The 25223-nt window shown below is 36.9% G+C and overlaps 1 protein-coding gene across 1 annotated transcript in view; it reads left to right on the top strand.

Annotated features, from left to right (window-relative positions):
- The window catches only part of fbxo41 (F-box protein 41), a 209134-nt gene that overhangs the window by 147471 nt on the left and 36440 nt on the right, over window positions 1-25223 (top strand). The window contains exons 4-7 of the mRNA XM_028801555.2: window positions 18-97; window positions 6470-6834; window positions 17230-17468; window positions 23918-24033. Coding sequence (XP_028657388.1) covers window positions 18-97; window positions 6470-6834; window positions 17230-17468; window positions 23918-24033 — 800 coding nt within the window. The remainder of the gene's footprint in view (window positions 1-17; window positions 98-6469; window positions 6835-17229; window positions 17469-23917; window positions 24034-25223) is intronic.

Raw genomic sequence — 25223 nt, 5'->3', positions numbered from 1 at the left:
TACATTTACTTTTAAAGAGAGACAGAAATGGCAACAATTCTGGAGTTTCCCGAGGTGTGTATCAAGTATCAGATCGACGCTCGTCACCTAGTACAGGGTAAGTCATACAAGCTGAACAAAAGCATGGTTTTTTACTAAATCTATGTGTAAATTGTACAATGAAATTCTTACTTTTACAGTATGTCTCCTCAGAACAGTTGACTGTAATATAATATGAACAAAGGCACATGCACAGACATACGTACAAAAGATATACATAGCATGCAACATATATAATGTATATATATATATACTGTATATATAAAACTTAGGATAAGTATTTAAAGTTAAACAGCCAGCATGCTAGTTGCCGTACAATTTGTAATCTGTAACACAGTAATTGATATAGGAGATTACATTCAAAATTGGTTCTGAGCTAATGTTTTCATTAGTCCCAAACTGTACTAAAATACAGTTACATTTATAAATAGCTTATACTTAATATTTCAGAATTAAAGATGAGCATCACTCTTTATCAAATATGTCTATAGTATATAACACCTTCCGGAGAATGTATCAATACCCCAAACCTTTTTTGCAATAATGTTCAAAATTTATGAGTATTCCCCTCACTAAAATTCTTGTTTAACCTGCCATAAACATTTTCTCGAACTGTCAACATAAAATTTCCAAAAACGTCTTCTAAATATTAATGTACAAACATGAAGAGACTTACCATGGATAGACTTCATACATGTATATTACAGCATTTTATTTAGAATTCTGCAGGAAATGTATTGGTTTTCAAAGCAACAACATAAATGACTTCATTGGAAGACAAATGGGCTAAAATCTTCTCACTGTCTTTCATGGCACCTCGCCAAATGGCTTTTTCAGATTTACAAATGTGTAAAGTGGCTTTGATTCCTTTTCTGGTGACACATAGAAGTGTAACCAGATAAAATATCCCAGAAAGTGTACTCTTTCACAGAACATCAAAAAGAAAGATTAACAAGACAGTATAATGGATTATTTAGGTAGTGACTATTTGGTACATGCACTAATTAAAGAAAGAAAGAAAGAAAGAAAGAAAGAAAGAAAGAAAGAAAGAAAGAAAGAAAGAAAGAAAGAAAGAAAGAAAGAAAGAAAGAAAGAAAGAAAGAAAGAAAGAGAAAGAAAAAGAACAAATATGCATGCTATTTATTAAATGTTTTGACTTTTACATGGCAGAAAAGGGCTTTTGGTCTTCAGTGTGCATGATAAAAATTAATGTTTTAAATTAATACTTTAATTTTAACATGTAAATTACATGATAATGCCTTGAGACATACTATATTTAGTTTTGAACTAAAAATTACACTATTTTGCAAATTCTAAGTTATGCTAAATCTGCTTTCTGTTTTATTTACACTGTCATTCATCAGCATATTCCCAGAATGACCCATGAATTTTTAACACTCCTGGTTTGTATATAGAATTTCTACCAACTTCGAAATATCCTTGACAACGCTGTAGTGTTGTCAGGTGTTTCAGCCTGTGTTGTCATGTGATCAATAAGGAAGAGATTGAAACATCACTCCTGTCGATGTAATTTTGAAACACTGCCTTAGGTTCTTTGGATCACTTTTTGTAATGGCTAAAATGACTTTGAAACTTTCATAAAATGTAGTACGGAAGCTAGAAGCAACAGACAATGAAATCAAAGACATAGCACTCTAATCAACAAGTTTTTGGTTTGAATTGGCTAATTGTCCTGCTGCCAGGTTAAAATCTTGATTGACTTTGAAGCTATGAATCAGAGTTTTACACATGAATTCCACCAAAGACTCAAGCTGCACTAACACCTCGTTGTATTTCTTTTTCTCAGAGCAGAGAACATAAGTGAAAATATGTACCCTTGCATCAAATCAGTCATAAATCTGAGGTCACATTCACAGTTTCTAAGAACATGAGCTTTCTGGTTCTTCTTCCTGTATTTCAGCAAGTCATAGTTACAGTTCCCACTGAAACTGGAGTAATAGCTTGTGTAGTTAACTCGGCTATTCTTTTACAGTATGTGTATTTTCATTGTTACCTTGGTGATAATCTCAGAAGCCAGTTTTGAACCCATGTGACTTGTATCTACATGTATTTATTTGAATTTATCTTCAAACCATGACAAAATTGGTTAAACTCTTGAAAAGTTGGAGCATAAATTAGTTATATAATTCACTCAGGCGACATTGTGAGTCAGTGGTGGAAACATTCTCATGGTTAATATTCTAAATCAGCCTTCTGTGTGAAATATCTATTGTGTTAGTTGTTGCCTTGTTTCTATCCATAGTTCTTTTTTGTGATCAAATTTTATTAAAGTTTAACAATCCAGGTAAGAAGTAGAAACAACACTCCTTTTATGGTGCCCACCCCTTCATTCCAGCCAAACTGTAACAGAGATCACTAAAGGTATAAAAGTTATTTTTGCTGATGGAGTCAAGGGAAAGATGCACAGCAGAAAGGAGAGAAGGGAAAGGGAAAAATTAAGACTATGGAAATGATGCTGGTCATCGGTCATCAGATAGTCCCAAAACATATGAAGGAATGTGCCACGGACATGGAGGGCATGTGAAAATAGCACCGGTATATTAAGTGGAATCATCGTGCATTTATGGTCAGACAGGACAATAGCTTCAGGAGATGTGCTACTAATAAAGGAGGCAAGCAACTTAGAAATAAAATACAGTATAACCTAGCCTTAATTGAGAATGGTACTGAGAGGACAAAAACTAAAATGCTTCAGCAGAGGAGCTTGTAATATAGACGCTATATAGCGCCTGACCCGGCACAGACTGACGCAGAGGCACGTACTTAAACAAAGCACACTTTTATTTTTCTTCAGCCGTGGGGCACGCCTTCCCCGTGTCCCACAGGCCCAACACAGTCCCAAAACACTCACAAATATTACCACACTCTTCTCTTCACCACCACTCCTCCTCAGGCTTAGTCCTCCTCCTCCCGACTCTGGCTCTCCTGAGTGGTGGTGGCTGGCCTTTTTTATACCAGGTGCTTAATCACCTGGGCCTAATTGCATTTCCGGGTGGGGCTGAGGAATTGATCAGCCGGGCTGCAAAGTCCATGCAGCTCCCCCTGGCGGCCATCCAGGCCCCCCAACCAGGCTGTGGAGGACTCCATGTCCCATGGAGCCATGCGCCAGGTTGGGGAATCATCGTCTGCCAGGGAGGCTGCCACCAAGCGTCCCAGGGGAGGTATTGAGCTGCCCACGGTTGCTCCCCCGGAACAGATGCAGCAGGGGCGTCCCTGCCGGGCATGGGACCCGGCTGTCCTTTACAAGCTTAACAACCAAAAAAAAAAAAATATCAGCCAGGTTTAAATCAAAAATAAATTTTCACAGCAAACAAGGTAAGTGAGGGAAATGCCTGTGAAAGAAATTGGCACTTTGTCTAGTAAAAGTTCATAAAGAAGGTTGCATTTATACTGACAGTAATAGCAGTATGGAGGTTTGGCATTCACACCAACTCATTGGACTTTTTAGGAGGCAACAGAATGTTTAGGATGGAGATGAAGAAAAGAATGAAGTAGAAGAAAATAAATAATTTACTGATTGCTATTTTCTCATGCCACACATCAGAGGTTTAACTCATTTTTGCTCTGCAATAAAGAATTTTGTAGTTGGGAGCACCAGGGTAACTCTGTGTCCACATGCCCCCTCTCCAATGGAAACACACACATCCACAAGAGTTACATAGCTTCCCACCCACACCCTGCCCCAAACCAACTAAGTGACAATCAGCACTAATACATACAATCCATGGAATGAAATGTTGAAGTGAATAAATAAACAGATTGTATCATAAGAATAAAATAACTTTTTCCATTTGCCGTATCCAAGTATCATTTATTACCCTTTACCATATATAGAGGAAGGCTTAGAAAGATATGAGATAGCAGGGAGTTACAGAACAGAAATGGTGTAAAGGAAGAAAGGCAAAAGTGCTGTATACTGGAGGGCAACAGACAGATCCAATGCTGTATTCGAGGGGGTACCCAAAAATAACTGGAATCTGTACCTGGCGTACAATCTAGACTTAGTTACGAATTTCACCACTAGGTGTATCATACTTACAGTATTCTGTAGCAGTCTGCCAAGTGCCGTTGCTCTGTATTGTTCATACGACATTCCGTGTCAGTTTTTCTTGGTGCTTATTAAATGTGTTCTGCGTTTTTTTGTGATGGGTGATCATAAAGAACAGTGAGTCTGCATTAAATTTTGTTTTCTCTTAGGGAAAACAGCTGCTGAAACTGTAGTGATGCTTGAAACTCCTTTTAAAGAGGAGTATTTTTGGGTACCTCCTCATATATGACCCATTACAAGCCATAGGACTGAGGTTGGCCTCTGAGTGGAGGAAATGAGGCCAGAAAAATCAAAAACATTCAGTTCAATTCACTTCAGTTTATTCTTGTATAGTGCTCTTCATTGAGTGTTCTTCCAGAAAGCCACACAGACAAAGGGAGACCTTGCCAATTCAGACACATAGATGACAACCAGACATGAGATTAAACCTGGAACACTGGATCTGTGTGCTAAAAACAGAAATTAAACTAAAAGTGAAAAATTTAGGGCAGAAATGAAAACACAAGTAACAGGAATCTAGTGTAAATGTCCAGAGAATGTGTTTGTTCACAATAAACATTTTAAGGAGTATTATGTTGTGGTCACATTTCTAAATACAGTATAATCTAATGGAAGCACAACCTCTCCCTTTACTTGGATTTACAATGTATGCTCCAGCCTGTCACAGGATTTGTGGTGAAATACCTACACATGAAGCACAACAAAGAGAGAAGGCCTCCAAAAACCTCACACTAAATGCCATAACAAGTCTGAATCAGGTCTAGAACCTAGGAATAGGCTTTACCCCTGGCAGCCAAACCACTACACAAATGGCAGACAATCCTTCCTGCACAGGCCCAAAACAGAGATGATCATTTTAAACACTAAAAGTTTCAAAACGGCCACAAAAATGGAGAAGAAGAAGGCCATGAAAACCTCGAATCCAGATAAAACAAAGCAAGTTCCTTAATATTAAGATGTATTCAAAAGAATTCAAAAACACAAAAAGAAAAAACCAAGACAGTAACAAAAGGGACAAAAAAATAATGGATTAGCCTCAAAGACAAAAACTCAAAACAAACAAATCTGATAAAAAAACAAGATCTTAGAGCGAATGAAGGGGTCAAATCCAAAAATCGAAAAATAGAATTGAATCCAAATATAGAAACAGTAAACTCACTACACAATGCTGAAACTGTTGAGCTGTTCTCATCTTTAGTTTAAATACTACAGAGGCAGTTCCCCAACTGCCTAATTAGGTGGCCCCGCCTCTTCAGGCTCCACATACAGGCAGCAGAGCAGACAGCAAAAAACACTAATTACACAGTCAATGTAAACCTTACCAAAATTAATAAACACCTTATAAATAAAAAAATAAACACATTACATAAAGAAAAGTACAAAGCAAAACCTAAAAGACATTTAATAAGACACTAAAATTGATATTGAAATAATAATAAAAAGATTAACAACAAATAAACTTACACCAGGGAAACACCCTAGTTGTAACATAACAGAATTATCAAAGGAATGACCATTTTGCTAAAAACAAATCACCAAATGTAAGCTGGCCACCATTACAACACTATTCAGGGTCACTTCTAACTTTATGTTAAAATAGATGGCCACTTTGTCTCCAAAACTGTAAAAGAAGAATAAAACACAATATCTAAAAACTGTATTTGTGTGGGAGTAATGCTGCCCACTTCACCCCCACACAGCTATTTAAGTAAAAACTGCATTGTGAAATTGTTTAAAAGTATTATTTCCTTTCTTCATACTTTGAGTCTTGTTTATAGCATATTATTTAAACATATATGAGAACACACTTTATTAATTTTGTGGGCTAAAATATTTTTAAAAAGTGGCACATCAATCTGCACTTTCAATGAAAAGGGTTTTGATTTTTAGCTAGACAGGCACCCAACTGGAGCTTGCATGTTCTCCCCCATGTTTGCTTTCTCAGGGAACACATTTTTTTTTTCCTCCAAAATACCCAGAGGAGCTCCTAGGTTGACTGGAAATTATCAGCTGGCCCACTGTAAGTCAATTCATGCATGTACATGATTTTATATTCCACATCCATATTCAGTAATATATCTGCACTGTAGCAAGTGCAGCAGGAATAAGGTCTGGATTCCCATGCTTCCATATTGAAACAACTGAGTTCAGAAAATGAACGATTTTAGTAGGGTCAATCTAAAAAAAGATCACCATAAAGAAATAAATTACTATGACAATAAAAGATATAAATAGTATTCATCATTTGGTGAGTTAGGAAATGTAGGGCAGAGACACACTTACTGATTTTGTTTGTTTGCATGGATGTTTTAATGTACTGTACCACACATGTGAAGTGTCTACCTCTGTTTCTCCATACAGGGCATCTAGTCGAGTAAAGACAGTTTCACAGGGTTCGGGAGGTTATGACAGTGACAGTATTGAGATGCATCCCTTGGAGGAATGCCCAGAGGCACAGTATTACCATGTGCACTGCCGTTCTGGTGAAGGGGGATTTGACAGAGCAGCAGTATCCAAAAACTGGGCGCTAAGAAAACAGGCCATCCAAAACTGGCAGCGACGTCCCTATCGTAACAGCACTGAAGGGGAGGAGGGTGACGTGTCTGACGTGGGCTCCCGAACAACTGAGTCAGAAGCTGAAGTCTGGGAGCAGGAGAGGCGAGCCTCGACAGAATCACATCAGTCCAATTCTAACAAGGCTTGTGCCGGATACCGACTGGGCTCAGGTGCAGTAAAAAAAGAATATGATTTGTAATTTGGGAAATGACTCCAAATAACAGTGTTTAATGCAAAGCCTCATTTACAGAGCCATGCTGCTTCATGACTGTCAATTGGATTAATTTGTCAAAAAGTGTTATGTATAGTGCGTGTGTCATTTTAGAGTATTTTTATACAGTGACTCTAGTATTCCTCTTTTAGCTCAAAGATATACTGATTGGTAAGTCAATTAATTTCGATTATTCTGCTGTGGGTGTGTATGTGAACGTGTATCAGTCTACCTTGGACTGGTTTTGTGGTCAACTTGTGGTGGAAAAAGATAGATGAACATTTTAAGATTATATTTCTGGAGCCAATTGAAAAGTTATAATTAAATGCCTGAAGAAATGAGATTTTAAAAAAGTAGTAATATAATCTTAATTAATTGAATTAGATGTTTGCAAAGAATAACTGTCTATCTTCTTTCCTCACTACCGATGATTAACGTCTATATCTACTTTTTCAGACTGGGTAGAAACCTTTTTAAGACATCTCTTTACCAGGCATGCTCTGCAGAGATACAGTAGACACTATCGCAATGCTAGGTACTGAGCTGCACTTCATCAGTGTAGAGGTGTTTAGAGGCCTTTTTCATCTGTTAGTTACATCTTTGCCATTGGTGCTCCAAAGTTTCAAATGCATTGCATTACATACAGAAAACCTGTTTGTAATCTAAATCAAATGCTTTGCAGTTCTTGGGACCACTGATGAAAAGTGATTATACGTATGTAGTATTATTTTTTTATTAAATCCATACTTTTCGTAGAATTTTGCAATATCTGATGAGACTTTGCAATGCAAGACCCTGCTAGAAGTGTTTAAATTACAAACAGTATCATACACTCTGGATCATGACTGCTGGATATACACTAGGAATCATCAAATAGATATGACCTGGGCCAAATTCTTACAGAGCAAGCATTTTTTGTGTCAGATACCATTGTAACAAAGAGGCTCCCACTCCCTCATGCATGTCAGACACACATTATATAATAATACAAAAAAAATGAAAAATAAGAAGAGATCATTCAGTCCATCAAGCTCCTTTGTTTAACTAATAGCTAAGATGTCCAAGACATTCTCCTTCATTTACTCCAGCACACTCTTATCCAGTCTGCCATTCATTCACAACACACATATTCAGGCTCTGTCCAAACTACCTGTCAAAACTACTACATTTTATTTTAAATAAGCATACATTAGGATCTATTTTCACCTTTTGTCCACACTAACTAACCCTGAAAATGCTCTCCAGAGACATAAACGTCTGAAAATGCAGAATGGGGACGGGTGAAAAAACAGATTTTCAAAAATGTAGACTCTAAATTTGTTGCTTGTTTTTTTGTCTGTACATTTTACTTAGCACCCGCTAAACTGGATTCTTCTTATCACAATGTCTTATTCCCTGATTGGTCACCCTTCTTGGAAGAAAAACATTCTGACTTAGCAAACATAGAAGAGTTGTTTTCCATGGTGCTTTTTGTGTTACCTACCTGTATGCATCTGTATTGTGTTTTGTACAGTTTGACTGCTGTATAAGATGAGCAAAAGGCGAATAATTCATCAGTCGCTACAGTTTTGTGATAAATCTCCTGGCTGGCGGTATTACCGTCCCTTCAAAAACTGCACGCGTGACCAGTGTAGATGAAGATGTGAATTTCCCCTTGGGATTAATAAAGTATCTATCTATCTATCTATCTATCTATCTATCTATCTATCTATCTATCTATCTATCTATCTATCTATCTATCTATCTATCTATCTATCTATCTATCTATCTATCTATCTATCTATCTATCTATCTATCTATCTATCTACATCATTTGCATTTTTGGAATTTTAGTGTAGATGGAGATACTATCATAAACAATATTAAAACATCTAGGAAAGGAATAAGGGGTTTTACATCGTCATCCTGAACTACCTTATTTACCTTACCATGTTCATGTAATAAATTTATTCAGTGGCATTTGCTATTCAGTAACCAAAAAATAAATACTACTAAAAAAAACAAAACATAATAAAAATTACAATATCAACCTAATAAATGTTTGTGACTACCAAGATATATTCAGGATATTTTCATATACACTAACTCTTTGAAGCTGCTTTTGTCGCATCACATTTTTCAAATAAGGTTTGACAGAAAATTATTTTGTCAGGTTTAGGACATTTGCTGTTGTGAGACTTATGCATGCAACGGTGTATGAAGGAGACATTAGCTGAACAGTAACACTCCCTGAAGAGTAATATTTAATAGACAAGTGAAATTTATTCAAATTTCAAATGTCTCACACTCCTGATGCTCTAATGTTTCAAATCTTGTTCTTATTTTCTCACAATTGTTTCCTAACTTCAAGGATATATCAGTACAGTCAAACTTACCAATCGAAGATTAATCAATTTTTTCAGAAAGTAATCAGACTTTATTATTTCTAGCCTGTATACTAAACCAGAATTAGCTTTTAAATTGGATTCATCTTGTTGCAGTAGTAACTCATAATTGGAGACAGCATGCCATTCTCTGTTTACCGACTGAAGTACTGTATGTTGTTTAAAACAGCCCCGCTAATGATGTGTCTCAGCGATTATAATGAGCCTCCATTACGTTATTCAGCATTTTATCATCAGAGTACTCTGCCTTGTGCTTAAAAGCATCGCAAGTTGAGCCACAATGATGCCTGGACATTGTGGATGTTTTGAAACATTAAATAAATGGGACAACTCAATTAGTTACTTTTGCAAAATAGCCACAGGTATAGATAAATTGGTAATTAAATGGATGGATAGCTGAATGGACAAGTGCAGCTGTGTCCCTTACTTTCAGATGTGCTATAATTTGTAACCCATTTTTTCAAACACATGCTATAAGTTAAAGCAATTACATCTCACTGCTGATTGGTCACAAGATCACAGCACCAGTCTCTAAAGCCAAACACAAATCATGTATTTTTATTTCTGAACTAATTCAGAGTGGGATAAATGTGACAATAACTAAAGTCTTTTTTTTACCTGGAAAGAGCAGCATGGCTTTAACTTTGCCATATTAAACCAAGCTGAATTTTAAGTAAGAGAGGCAATCCCTGCACCCCCACTTGAAGCAGTAAATCTAGAAAATATTATTTAATTCCATTATGAAGGCTCTCTCTTACATGTATTGTGTACCTAAACTGAGCACCCCATCCTTTCATACTCTCTGCATGTGCCTCATTTTATAGATGGTTAATATTTATAGATTCTGTGGAATTTTAATATAAATGAAAAAAACATGTATGTGGTTGCCGGATGCTAATTGATGATCCTGAGTCTGCAAAATATAAAGTAAACTCATCCACCCTGTCCTACTTACACTCTTGCTTACTTTCTTTTTTTCCTTTCTGTTTCTCTCAGGGAGTTTTTATCATCTTCTTCCTGGCTCCCTAGACAGTGCAAACTCCTTTTATAGGTGCAATGGATCACAGAGACAAGACAGTGGCCAAAGGCTACTCTGATTGCATTATTTTGAGTATAGGCACCATCTCTCCTGCGTCCCCAAAAACCTTTCCCATAGGAGATGCAATCATTACATTTATGACACCAAAGAAACTAAAAATTTTCATATATTCTTTTTAACTGTACTCACCAGTCCCATCATGGAACAGATTGCACTTATTCACACTACCCTTTTCCCATGCCCTTTGCCTGTATAGAGAGTAGATCCAGCTGTGAGCACCTGTGCTGCAAATGTTTAACTATGAGCAATATTACAAATTCTGGATCACAACTGAACTTGAAAGATGATCATGACCAGCTGTCCCATGATGTCTTGTGGAAGATATTACATCAGTATGTGGGTTCTAGGGATGATGCTGTGTGCTGTTTGGTCTTTGTGTTTGTTGGATAACAATACTTAGAATTAAGTTGAGATGGTTCAGAGTAGGTGTTGGATTCCACCAAAGGATGATCATGACCATCTTCCGAGTGGTGTCTTATGGAAGATATTACATCAGTATGCGGGTCCTAGGGATGGTACTGTGTGCCTTTTGCTCTTTGTATTTGTTGGAGAACAATACTTAGAATTAAGTTGAGATGGTTTAAAGTGGATGCTGGATTTAACCAAACGTTCAATCTTGTCTCCACTCTGGTTCCCTATTTTTAATGGACAGGATATCAAAGCACAGTAAATATTTGAGAGTATCCGGTTTGGAAACATTTTTGTCTGCTGTTTACAGATGGTGTTGTCCACTTTGTTTCATCTTACTGTGATCTGAAGTACACACTGCAACAATTTGTAGCTAAACATAATGCCATTAAAATAATAATTATATCATTATTTTGTCAAAATACAAGGTTATGATCCTTACCAAGAAAATAATGGAATGTTCCTGTAGGTGGTGTTGTTCACAAGTGAGGGTATAAGTGATCGTTAGATTGAACAATGAATCGATGAAGTGGCAGCAGTTTTAGAAATGGTCTGCTCATTCATGGTGGTAAATTTGGAGAAAGGTCTGTGGACAAAACTATCAAATTCAGAGCTTTGGCAGGTGCCCAAAAGCATGAGATCATGAGTACAAGTGGCCAAAATGGAGCCAATGTGCAAGATTGCTGGAGATACTTTTCTTAATAAGATGAGGATCTTAGCAATAGGAAGATCTTGGAGTAAATCTCTGCTATTCACGACTGAGAGGAGCTAGTCGAGATGGTTTAGATATGTAGATAGAATGCCTCCTTGGCACCTCCCACAGTGCCTTGGTATACAGTTAAAGCCCACTCAGAGAAGACCAAAAGGCAAACTCAAGACACACTGGAGCTATCATGTATCTTAATTGTTCTGGTAGTGTCAAGAGTATTCTGCAAAAATGTCTCGAGGAATACTGCCTGGAATAGAGGTCTCATCAACTCAGAACCTTGTGCTGGTATTGTGACTGTCAACAGGAAAAGCAGAAAAAAATGATGATGATGAGCTGTACAAAAATAACATGCTGAAATTATATAATAATAAGCAAATAGTTCATAAGTTTAATCCACAAGGATACTTTAAACAACAGAATTTAATCTAATAGTATAATTCTTAAAGACCTACAGTATATCATTTTTATTCAAAAGGTCATTTGGACTAAATATAAGAAGTAATGTCCTATAACTTAACATATAATTTTAAAACATTACTAAGATTTCAATGTATTGCATTTTGATTGCCTGTTTATTTACCAGTGACATAAACTGATTATTAATAGCACAAAATAACCATGATAAAAGTACTTAATGTATTTATGGCAAATCTCATTGTGATTCATGAAATGATGCATATTACTGCTAATGGCTGACAGTACAGCCAGCTAATACTCAGTGAGAACATCTGTTCAAGTTCTCCATCTGTTATGTTATTACAGCATAAGGAGATTTTTTTATTTGGTGAAGTTCTATAGCTAAAGATTAAATGCCTTGTACTGTATATAAAAAGATGAGTTATACATTTACCTTTGCATGTTAAAGTGCTTTTGTTTTGTGACTGCTATGCTACAGAGAATTATAAATTATCCTTTTACTAAAGGAGCCTTTTCAAACTAGCAAGAAAATCTTCAAGCTGAGGTAAAACTTGAAATCAGTCCATATGTGTCTATTATTAAAAGATGGGGCAGTGTCTTGAGTTCACTGTGACCCTATTGTGGATGCATTTTGCTGGTCGTTTGATCAGTTGCAGTTAGAGCATATATTAGACCATAAGCAAAGCTTGTTGCACATCCAGCAGAATTCTTTCAACCTAACGGTGAATCGTATACTTGAGGACACCAGAGGAAATTAAGGAGAACTGCATTTGGGCCTGAGGCCAAGTAGCACTTCTTTATACAAAGCACTGTGGGAATCTGGAACAAACTACTGAACCATGTAGTTGAAGCAGAAATTCTGGCAACCTTTAAGAAGAATCTGGATGAGATATTGGGACAGCTTAAGTATTAGCTGAACAAACAAGCTTGATGGATTGAATGGTTTCCTATTGTTTGTCAAATTTCTTATGTTCTTACATTCCTATGCACAGTACATGACAATAAAGATCCAAAAATGTGCTACACTGCATTCATGGGTCGTTTGGTTTGGGGAAGATCCTTGTTTTACCTAGTCTATGGATATGCTTCATGTAACGTCTCCTTTTGGAATTGTACACATCTCCTTAATGAAACAAGAAAGCACTCACCATTTAGATGTGTGTTACTTTCTTTAATTAGATAATTTCGATTGATAAGGGTACTGTCTAGTTTCTAACTTAAAGTTCCTTTTTTGGTGAACAATTACCTGTCGGCTTATACACAAATAAAAGAAACAAGAAATATGCCGCATATGTTTGCAGGTTCATGTCCCCACTCTGCTTTTCAGTCTGCAGTCGTGACTAAAAATAGATACTGTGCAGACTTCCATATCAATTAGAACAAAAGCTTTGTCTTGATTGTAAAGAACTTCTGTCTCAAAGGATTCAACTCTATGTCATTTGATAATATTGTTAGCTGATGACAAAAATAAACTGTGTCGCTGCCTCACAGTCACTAAATTATTATTTAGTTTTCTTTGTCTTTAATGTTCAGCTCATCTTTTTATATGTAGTGTATTCTAACATATGAATTTAATTTATTCAGCAAATGCCTTATTGGAAAGTTTTTGGATTTTCTTTAGTCAATCAGGCTATTGAAACTAAGCAAAATTAGAAATTATATGTTAATGCGGCTTTAAGTTTCCTCCAGTGTGACCAAGCTATCCCTGTTACAGTAGCTGTTGACTCACTTGCTGCCACTGGTTATTGAATATGCTCAGTGATGGTCTGCTATTTCATCCAGGAGTGGTTCTTGCTTTACATCTGATACTTCCACTCTCTATGACACTGCAATGGAAAAGTGGCATCAGTAAAATAATAGACAATATTTGATAAACCATAATTGTGATCTGGCTGTTAAGAAGGTTGACACTTACTGAGGGAATGGTGGAGATGCTTGACAGACTGATAGTGCTTTGTTGATTCTATGGTTAATGGCATATTGCCATTTCTTAGTTTTTCTTGGCGAAGTGAGTTTTCTGGTTAGTTCCAACAAGGTGCAGGATTTACACAATCTCCACATGTTAGATTTCAGCCCCTTAAAGGGACAAATGGCTGCTTCCGCAATAGCAGGTCTAAATGTACAGGTCTCCACATATGCTAAACTCAATGGATGAGTGTCTGCTTTTCAGTCAGATGCATGCATAAGTCATTAAACCCCATTGATGAGTGGGGCCGAGGTCTGTTTTTGGTTCCTGCAAATGAAGAATTTCTAGTATGTGAATTGAATAAATCTTTGTCACATGAACATGCCGCCCATCACTAATACCAATTTGCAAGTCTTTGGACTGGCCATGCTACAGTCATTTGCAAACATTGGCAGAACACTCAGATGACAATCAATTGGAAATTTTTAACTATATAAAAGTCTTAACAAGGTTGCTATACATGATCTTGTAGAAAGAAGGAAGGAAAAATGTAAACAGAAGCAGGTAAGCACTTACTTGTGCTTTTCAGATTCTTAGCTTTAATTTGCCTAGAAGACAGAAAGCACAGCCACCAAGCATCCTCTTTTGGGATGGTAGCTTGGAAGAGCATTCTTGGTTTTCGCCATTCCTCTCTTGTGTCCATTAAAAGTCTTCCCTGTCAAAAGGAGATTCAGAGATCAAATTCATGACACCAGATAAATGATATGTTTCCTATTCAGAATTTGCATAGCTTGTTTTCTGCACAATCAAATTCACATCAACATAGCAGTGGTGTAGCTAGAATTTGTGCCGGTCAGGGCAGGCGGTGCTTCAATTTTCCGCCCTCCAACATATCTGAATAGGTTAACCTATTTAAATAGAAAATTTATATAACATATAGAGAAAAATTAAGATAAATTTTGCATAAATTTATTCAAATATAGAGAAACAGCAATAATTTTTCACATATAATTATTTATAAGCATCATCTAGACAAAAATATAGTATTGACGCACTGATAAGCTGTGTTCTAATTATTAGTTTAATATAATTACGCTGCAAAAACCAGAACCAGTGTAGTGTACATGTGATAGGTGGGGATGTTTTCTGCGCAGAGCAAGAACGCATTCGAATTGATAATGAAACGAAATTATAAACTGTAAATTAGTTGTTTATCTTCCTAGAAATTATTATCGGTGTAATGTTTATGTTTATTTTTGTTATTGCCTATAACTTTCAACTGCTGTGTCTGATGCTGTCACAGATGGACAGTCTAAAAATTATTTTTGAAGCATTTGTGGATAAAAATCAGAGAATTTTACTTTTTCATTCAAGAGTGATATTTTTCCGAACCCTGCTGCTTACACATGAATTGTACTGAGCCTTTTGGCCAGTAATAACGCCCCAAAAAATGTGGCACCTGGGGAGAACCGCCCCCTCCGCCCACCCCTAACTACGCTACTGCAGTACAGACACCTACAATAGTCACTCACACAACAGGTCAGATAACACTCACCCACACCATCTTCTGCCTTTGCTGTCTTTCTCCATCAGCAGCAGGAAAAACTGAATATATAAAAGACAACAACAATGATACTTATTTCTATAGTACATTTTTATACAAAACATGAAGCTCAAAGTGCATTAAAAGAAGTTAAAAAAATAGAATCGCATAGAACAATAATAAATAACTAGATACAAACCTATGTAACAGTGAAAAACAAGTAAGCAACTAAAATGGTACAGTCCATTAGTATGGATTTAATTGCTAAACTCATTGTTTAAATCTCTAATGGTTATAACAAGTTTAATGCTATGTTCAGATGGTGGAAAAGGTGCTACAAAAATTATTTTTTAAAAAATAATAACAAAACATATTTGTTTGTCATTGTTGGCCATACTTTACTATACAGATATCATCCCCTAAGTCCATAGAAGCACCAACAATAGTCTCTGGTATTGATGAAGTCAACCATCCATTATGCCCTTGCAAATTTATACCAATCAGCCACAACATTAAAACCACCTGCCTAATATTATGTATGTTCCCCTCATGCCAACAAAACAACTCTGACCCATCAAGGCATGGATTCCACAAGACATTACCTACAGATCATTTAAGTCCTGTAAGTTGTGAGGTGGGGCCTCCATTAGATAGATAGATAGATAGATAGATAGATAGATAGATAGATAGATAGATAGATAGATAGATAGATAGATAGATAGATAGATAGATAGATAGATAGATAGATAGATAGATAGATAGATACTTTATTAATCCCAATGGGAAATTCACATTCTTCAGCAGCAGCATACTGATACAATAAGTAATATTAAATTAAAGAATGATAATAATGCAGGTGAAAAACAGACAATAACTTTGTATAATGTTAAATGTTAACGTTTACCCCCCCGGGTGGAATTAAAGAGTCGCATAGTTTGGGGGAGGAACGATCTCCTCAATCTGTCAGTGGAGCAGGACAGTGACAGCAGTCTGTCGCTGATAAGCAGAATGGGATAACTTGAGTTTATTGGCATAAGAGAAAGGATGTTTTTTCATGGGTTCAAGTGGACATGGAGGAGTTCCTTTAGGTAAAAGTTTAACATCTTGAATTTGCTCATAGAGTGTCTTCTCCTTTTGACACTGCATAGAGATTGGTGCTTTCCTTTTTCATTTTAATATTTTGTCTTTTTGCCTTTTCATCTTTAACATAATAGAAAAAATAGTCTGCCATAGTTTTTCTTTACAGTTGACCAACCTTGTAACAGAAAAAGAAGTTGTAAAAGAAGCAGGGATTTGTGACTTTCTAGTAATCTGTCATACTGTATTTAGTGTATAGTATAAAGAGAAGTACAGCAGCAAAAAAAAAGATTTTCCTACAAAATATAAATTTCCCAAAGGTCTTGTTCTAAAGTTTGTTTACATTTTGAAAACTGCATTTACTAAAATAGTTTCATTCATTCAAGAAGTTTGTTAATGCAAAGTTAAAATCATTCCAATTGCTGTTCACTTTCTGTTGCCCTGTTCAAATGTAAATATTCATGCTTCTTTTAGAACAGGTAGTGGATGATAGATTTGTGGTGTGGGAATGATTTAATAGAGACATAGAACGTCAGATAATAACATTTTAAAGATGCATTGTTTATAAGTAATATTATATCCTTAATTTTTCTAATTTCTAAATGCCAAAAATTGTGATTGTACATTATGTATTGCATAAAGTGCCACAATTAGACAATTTCACTTCTGGTATCACTTATTCACACCAAAATTCCATTTGGTTAGCAAATATTGTACTGTATTTATTTTATTTTAATTTTAAAGTGATGTTACAGCTAAGGAAAAACAGTAGACAGTCATGTTCCTCATTTAATTATTTTTTATTGTCCAGGCCGTTCAGATGCAGAATGCAAGCCATGCAGGCATGACAAAAACAGTCCATCCAGGTCAAATGAAGTAATCAGTCCTGAAATTTTAAAAATGAGGGCAGCCCTTTTTTGTATCTTCACCTACCTGGATACTAAAACTCTCCTGCGTGCCGCTGAAGTTTGCAAAGACTGGAAATTTGTTGCCCGGCACCCTGCAGTGTGGACCAGAGTATTGTTGGAGAATGCCAGGATATCTTCAAAGGTGAGTAGATACCTTCTTAATGCTGGACTTTTTTAATCAATAGGAGGAGTGGGGTATTTTAGCATATTTAGTCAGTAACTTCTCTTCAAAGATTTTAACATAATATCTTTTCAGTGTCATAGAATATACTGTAGTATTATATTAAGATATTAAGAAAAAATACTTTTCTACATAGAAACTGAGCTATTGCTGTCCAGAATGATTAGGTGGTATATGATATTAGGCAATTTATATTTCATTATCATTCTATGAGTTCAAAACATCATATGCTATGTATAAAATTCTTGTAAATACCATAATTATGTTTAAATGATATTGTGCTTTTGTGATTTAGATTTAACATATTCAAAGTGTTGAACATTAAGGAGTAAATAGTTAGAATATAATGCAAGAAAACCTTTGATGAAACAGGCCAATCAGCACATCAGTCTCTGTTCACCTAACTCTTTAAAAAATGTCAAGGCAAGATCTGAAGATCTCTAAAGTACTCCTGTATCCTGCACTGCTTGCCAATTTATTCTATATTTCTATCGTTCACTGAAGACAATTTCAAGCATTTCTGTGACATTTATTTTTAACCATCTCCCACTGCTGCGCCTTTGTTCTTGTTGAAGAACTCTTCTTAAAGTATCCATCCATCCATCCTCTTCCGCTTATCCGAGGTCAGGTCGCGGGGGCAGCAGCTTGAGCAGAGATGCCCAGACTTCCCTCTCCCCGGCCACTTCTACTAGCTCTTCCGGGAGAATCCTGAGGCGTTCCCAGGCCAGCCGGGAGACATAGTCCCTCCAGCGTGTCCTGGGTCTTCCCCGGGGCCTCCTCCCGGTTGGACGTGCCCGGAACACCTCACCAGGGAGGCGTCCAGGAGCCACCTCATCGGACTCCTCTCGATGTGGAGGAGCAGCGGCTCTGCTCTGAGCCCCTCCCGGATGACTGAGCTTCTCACCCTATCTTTAAGGGAGAGCCCAGACACCCTGCAGAGGAAACTCATTTCAGCCGCTTGTATTCGCGATCTCGTTCTTTCGGTCACTACCCATAGCTCATGACCATAGGTGAGGGTAGGAACATAGATCGACTGGTAAACTGAGAGCTTTGCCTTACGGCTCAGCTCCTTTTTCACCACGACAGACCGATGCAGAGCCCGCAGCACTGCGGACGCCGCACCGATCCGCCTGTCGATCTTACGCTCCATTCTTCCCTCACTCGTGAACAAGACCCCGAGATACTTGAACTCCTCCACTCTTCTTAAAGTAACGTATGTTATTTAACCTACCTGCTCTTGTCTTAATTTTGAACAATTCAAAACATGTGTGAAACATTACATGTATTGAGACTAAATTTTAACTACCATATATCTGCGTAATTGTAAATTCTGCCTGTAGTCCACTTGTAATGATTTCGCTGATTCCAGGGTTTCCGCCCATCCTCTTAGTTTAAAGTTGTTTGCAGATGTTACCAGCTTGCTAGTTCCATTGACATCAAGGTCAGTCATATACATTGAAAAGGGCAGTGACCCTGTACCTGTCATTCAGGGACACAACCTGATTGTAAAAAAACTTTTCCACATCATAGCTTATTGTTAGGTGTGTTTAAGCCAATGTCACACCCGTCTGCACACCATGCTTTAAATCCCCACTTCTCTAGTTTGAACACTAGACTCTTATGCATTATTTTATCAAATGTTTTCAGAACATAAAAATGATAACACTGCATGGACGACAATGATTCTGTAGCCTACTCATAATATATTATTGCATTTAAGATACACAGTCTTCAAATGTAACAAGATTAATTGATTGCAACCTGTTATTCTCCATGCATGGTTTCATGGAAATTTGGTTGTTTATAGTCTAATAAAGAGTCATAAGACTCTTCAGGTTGTCATCGAGCTGTGAATGACACAGCCCAGAGATGTGAAAAATTTGGAATTGCAGCCATGTCATCTGGTTAAACTCTAACAAAACAAAAACAAAAATAGTGTTTGATGGCATAATCTAAACAGTGCATAGTAAACACAAAGAAAACAGCAAGATGTACCTGTAGTTTGGCAGATGTCTTTCTGGGGATCCTTCAGTCAGTTCGGTCCAGTAATAGATGCCCTCTCTTCGGGGAGCCTGGATTTTATAGTGCTTCGACCAGGAAGGGCAGACTTAGTTGCCCTCATGCAGCATCTTCTTAGAGCTGTGAAGGGAAGGGGAGATGACACAATTAATGACAGTGCCCCCTTTTGTCCAGGTGTGGTAAGACGTACCTCTGAGTCTGGAAGATGCTCCACCAACATAAATGTGTGACCAGGTAAAGTTAGGAATTGGCCTCAAACATCTAATATTTAATATTGAATGATGCATTGCACATTACAGTGGTATTGATAGTTTGCTTAAATACATCCCTGATCATGCTAAGAAAAAAGTATTTTGGCATGTCAGGAGACACAAAGTGCGTGAGCTACATAAAGCTCAGTCATATTGTTTTATGTATTTGAAACTCAGTTTTAGCCCCAATAACCATTTTATAATAAAGTGCCTATAAGAATATTCAGTCCTTTGGAAGCTTTCGCATTTTAGTGTTATTCAACATTGAAAAACATTTTATTTAATTTAGACTGCTTTGTAGAGATTTGTTTTCACATTGACATTACAGAGTCTTTTTCTCTTGATAAGTGTCAAAAAGCCAAATTAAATTCACTGTGATTCAATGTTGCATAACAATAAAATGTGAAAACTTCCAAGGGGGGGAATACTCTTTGAAGACACTGTAGGTGCTACTATTTAAACAATTAAAAGGAGTACAATCTTGATTTTTCCAAAGTCACTTAACTATTTTTACTGCTCATGGATACATTCCGACAACACTGAGGTTTCAAAGATGACATGTGGGGCTTTCTCTTGGTGAAACCAGCTGTCACAGTAACACAAAATAAAAAAAGCATCACAGTTAAGGAATTTTTAGATTCAGAGCAATTTCTAAGCAACTCTCCCCGAATAATTACTTTAACACTATGTGATAAGCTGCTGACAAATAACAGTTTCACAAATCATTTTCATAACGTAACATATAATTCTCAGGCCCCCTTTATTCAAATCAGGGTCATAGGAAGGTCGGAGACTATCCTGGCAGTAGTGTGAACAAGACAGAAACTCAACCTGTGCCAGCTCACCCACACACATCCACACTTGTTGCACATTTAGAATCACCAATTAACTTATTATACATGTCTTTAGGATGTACGATGAAAAAGTGACTGTCCAAATAAGATCTCCCACAGACACAGGGAGAATGTGCGAAGTCCATACAGATAGTAACCAAGTATGGGATGCACACAGAGAATGCTGCAAAAATTACACAGTAAAACAGACTAAATCTCAATGACTAACTAAACCAAATTATGCCAATATGAGAATCCTATTAACATAATAATTGACATATGACCAGACACAGGAAAGGAAAAACTTTAATTAACAGCATTACTGTAGAAAAAAAAATCTCTTGTTGGATCCATGGAAAATTATAATAGACAAAACTGCAGTTCCAATAACCTGCACTAACTGGCGAATGTGTACCACTTGGAAATTCTACAATATCATAAACACAAGATGGAGTCCACAACTGTATAAACTAATGTAGAATGGGAAGGACTACCATAAGCATAGTAACTGTGATATAGCTCATGTGGTCTTGAAATACCTCTGATGTCTCATTCCATGGTGTGACCAAGCAGGCATACCAAGAGGATCCACCAATAAGTATAGGGGCACCAAGTGGGTAACCTGGTTGAAGCAATAACAAAAAAGGGAAAAAGTGCACAGTGGCACAATATAAAAGATGGTCATTAAAACAGCCCAAACAAAAAGACTCTATCTGGGGTGATTGTTAAGAGCATCAAGCCTGAGCGGAGTGAAGACACCACTTTCTTGGGCCTTTCTACAGCTTTGGGCTCATGCAGTTAAAGCCTTGGCCTGCAGCAGAACTTTTAGTTATCATTAAAACCTTGAGAACACTGGGATATGGAGACTGTAATGTGTTCTCCAGTATGTATGCACTGATCAGATCTATTAATTAAAAAAGCCAAAGCCTTTCAAAGATTGAAACGTAAGAAGTAGGATTTGGAAATGAACTGCAGACTGAATTTTTAGACGGTGTACAGATTTAAAAGCAGGGTTATTTGAGTGTACTTACCTCCGAATTTTACAATTTTGAATTAATTGAAAGCTAGTAACAACCTCAGTATGCAGGGAACAACACATGTATGTAACAATTCAACTAGTAAACAGTCCGTGAATTAACTTCTTTGTACTATGCATACTAGCAAAAAGTCTTTACTTTTGTGTATTTTGTAAATAGAAAAAAGAACATTTTGGACGGGAGTAAAAAGTAATGCCTCAGTCATGGCTGATTCAGCAAAACTAATGTTCCGATCTCTGAGGTAAAATGAAAGAGTATATTGTTGTGTCATTCTCTATAATTTTTGTTCTTTATTTCGCCTTATACAATTTCTTGTATTAGGAATTTGGTAGTTTTCGCATACCCCTTTGGGTCAGAGCGCAGGGTCAGCCATTGTACAGCGCCCCTGGAGCAATTACAGGTTAAGGGCCTTGCTCAAGGGCCCAGCAGAGCAGTGGCACTGTTTTGGCAGTGACGGGGATTCAAACCGGCAACCTTCAGGATACCAGCGCATCTCCTTAGCCTCAGAGCCACCACTCTGCCCTTAATTTGCCCCAATTAATAAAATTTCTTTTTTACAAAAGTATTACGTTGTTATGAAAATATATTTTATTAATTTTGAAAATTGCATTAAATTGGGTAAATAATATGTCATTAAAATATATAGTATAATATAACATTTTATTCAAGCAAGGTCACACACCAACTTTTGCCACTCCAGAGAGCAGAGAAAAAATAGAAATTAAAATGTTCAAAAGGTTAGAAATGATTCAGCATGAAGAACTGATTGAAAAACAATGTGGCCACCAGGGAGCATTCCAGCTCCCCAAACACCCGACAGACACAGGCTTAGACACAAGTTGCCATTATTGTGGGAAACCCTTCTTTTAAGTGTTTCCCACCACAGCCTCAAGACAATAAGCAGCACACAATAATGCTCTGTATTTCTCTGCCGTCTCTTCCTCTGTCTCTCTTCCTCTGCTCCTCCTGACTCTGACTCCCAGAGTTGTTTCAGGCAGCTCCTTTTATGTTTCACCCGCAAGCACTTCTGGTGTCCTGAAGCTGTGGTTCGGAAACAGTTCTGGGTGAAGTGGGAGCCTGACAAAGTAGTGCTCACCAGTCCCCACAGCAACCTTGGAGGCACCCACGGAACCCAGCAGGACTGAGTCGAAAGACTGCAGTTCCCATGATGCTCTGTGGGAATCCATGGCGCTGCCACAATCCAGGGGTGCTGCCATCTAGCAGTCCGGGGGAAGCAATGCCCTTTGCACACAATCTGCTTCAATCCTTCCAGACTGAGGGAGTTCCGGCTGCGTAAGGCTCTCAGCCATCCCTCACACGATATTAATAAGCATCTTGAGCATGGGAATGGCGCTATATAAATAAAATGTAGTATATATATATTTTTATTATTAAATTCCTACTAGATTTTTGAAGATTTTAGCTCCTTTTATGGTTATTTTTTTTCTAATCTATCCACTATATAATAAAACACTAAGGTCTGTGTGTCCAGTCCCTGAGAGCAGTCAGATTGGTCAGTTTGTTTTGTGACATGATGACAGAAGAAGCATGAATGTGAGATGCATGAGGAGAAGTAAAGGCATAGGAGGCTGCTGAGTGAGCTGCATTCAAAGACTTCAAGTATAAAACTGAACAAGAGGCGAGAAAATGCACTTAGAAAATAATCACAGAGTCTGAGAAGCTTTACAGGAATGCACTTGGGAGATGCAGTGCCAGTGAAGAGACGCTCAGACACACACAAATACAGAGGAAAGGCGCTGAAGATACATAAAGGGCAAGAGATAGCAAATATTTTTTAGTTATTCGATTACTTGTCTTTGACAGGTAGCGTTGCTAGTTGTAAGTAAAACAAGACATCCATTTTTTACCCTTTCTGTTATGACAGGAACAGGAAATTAATTTCATTTTAGAACCAAACAAAAACTAAAGTTATCCTGTTATTAAGAAGAAAAGGTAAGGTTTGATGTCACAATACCATAATACTACATTTCAGAAATGTTATTATTTTATAATTGAAGAACATGATGAATTATTTGTGGTTGAGTATATTACTCTATATAAATATCACATTGGGTTGATTCTCCTCTTGAAAGATGATACATTCAAAAAAAGAGATACTCACTAAGCCATTTGAGCTGCTTTTCATGGGTCAGGGCTGTAAAACAGACCAAGATATAGTCAGTTTTGTGTATAAACTAAACACAGTGCTTGAATTTAAATTTATAAATTAATTGTAAACAATCTGCTTCTTTCTTCTCTGTCTTTGGCAGTTTATGACAACCATGTCTCTGTGGTGTACTCAAACACATTCACTTATTCTCCAAAACCTCAAGCCACGCCAGCGGGGGAAAAAAGAGACAAAAGAAGAGTATCTCAAAAGCACACGGTAGGTCTTTAGGGGTTATACAAGGTAAGAAACTGCCAACTCTGACAACCAGAATGTACACCTAGACTTTTCCTCCACCATTTATTTCAAGGTGTGCAAAAAGCATCTGCTGGGAGAATCCATCATGTTGCCTCAGGCATTTTCCCATCTGCCATAAAGACACTCTTCATTCAAGCATTCATTCATGCTGTTACTAGTCTTCACTCTGGAATATCTTTCAAGGACTGCATGAACACAAACAATTATACATAGTGTAGTGAATATATATATTCATTTTTATAAGCTCACCATTTTGAATGTTTCCCCCATCTTTTCTGCATTTTTATTTAAAATAATAAATTCAGAAATAATAAAGTGTAGAATTTTCCCCATCCACTTTCAACATACACATACTGTATTTAGGATTGGTGTCCCTTTAACTGCCACCTTTGAACACCACTAAATCATACTTTAATAGACTTCCTATACTGTTATGAAATCTTGTAAATGTTTTTGCTTTTTAATGTTTTTACTCCGTGGTACTGTGCTGTTCTGATCAATGCATCAGTAATTTTGCATCCCAAGCCCAGAGACCAGTAACATGACCTAGTGATCTGGTATCTGTTCCAACCAGTTCTTGATGTCAGTAGCACATCTATTTGGCAATAAACTCTTTCTAATAAAGTCCGCTTTTTTCCCAGCACAAAGGTGGATTGAAAAGTGCAGTAAGACTGAGAATGCATTTGAAAGGTACTTAGACAGTAAATAAGAAAATACATATATTGAAAATAGTATAAATATAAAACATGAATGTAATGTCAAACACTCTATGCATTTCTATTGAAATTATTAAGTGGTTTCTTACTATGTTTCTAAAATATACATGGAATGGAAACTGGCAAGGCAAGAGTGTGGATGTGTGCCAGAGTGTGCCAGGTGATGGAGTGGCACCCAGTTCATGTTCAGGTCTTGTCATGACCTCAAGTATAGCCAGGATAAGCACCTGCTTATTGTAACATTGAACTGGATAGACAGGTTAGAAAACAGATAAACAGATGAATTATGTGCTGCCCATTTCAATTAATATTTTCCTAGCTTGTTAACTGAAAATGCAGAATTATTAAAATTTCTCAAATTCAACAAAACATTTGACAGTCAGAAGATGACAAAATCTTATTTTAAGTAAAGTGATAGATATCACTTGATATCAT

The sequence above is a fragment of the Erpetoichthys calabaricus genome, chromosome 5 (genome assembly GCF_900747795.2).
Source record: "Erpetoichthys calabaricus chromosome 5, fErpCal1.3, whole genome shotgun sequence".
NCBI classification, from domain to species: domain Eukaryota; kingdom Metazoa; phylum Chordata; class Cladistia; order Polypteriformes; family Polypteridae; genus Erpetoichthys; species Erpetoichthys calabaricus.
The sequence above is the reverse complement of the archived record's forward strand: the minus strand, read 5'-3'. Positions and strand labels throughout refer to the sequence as shown.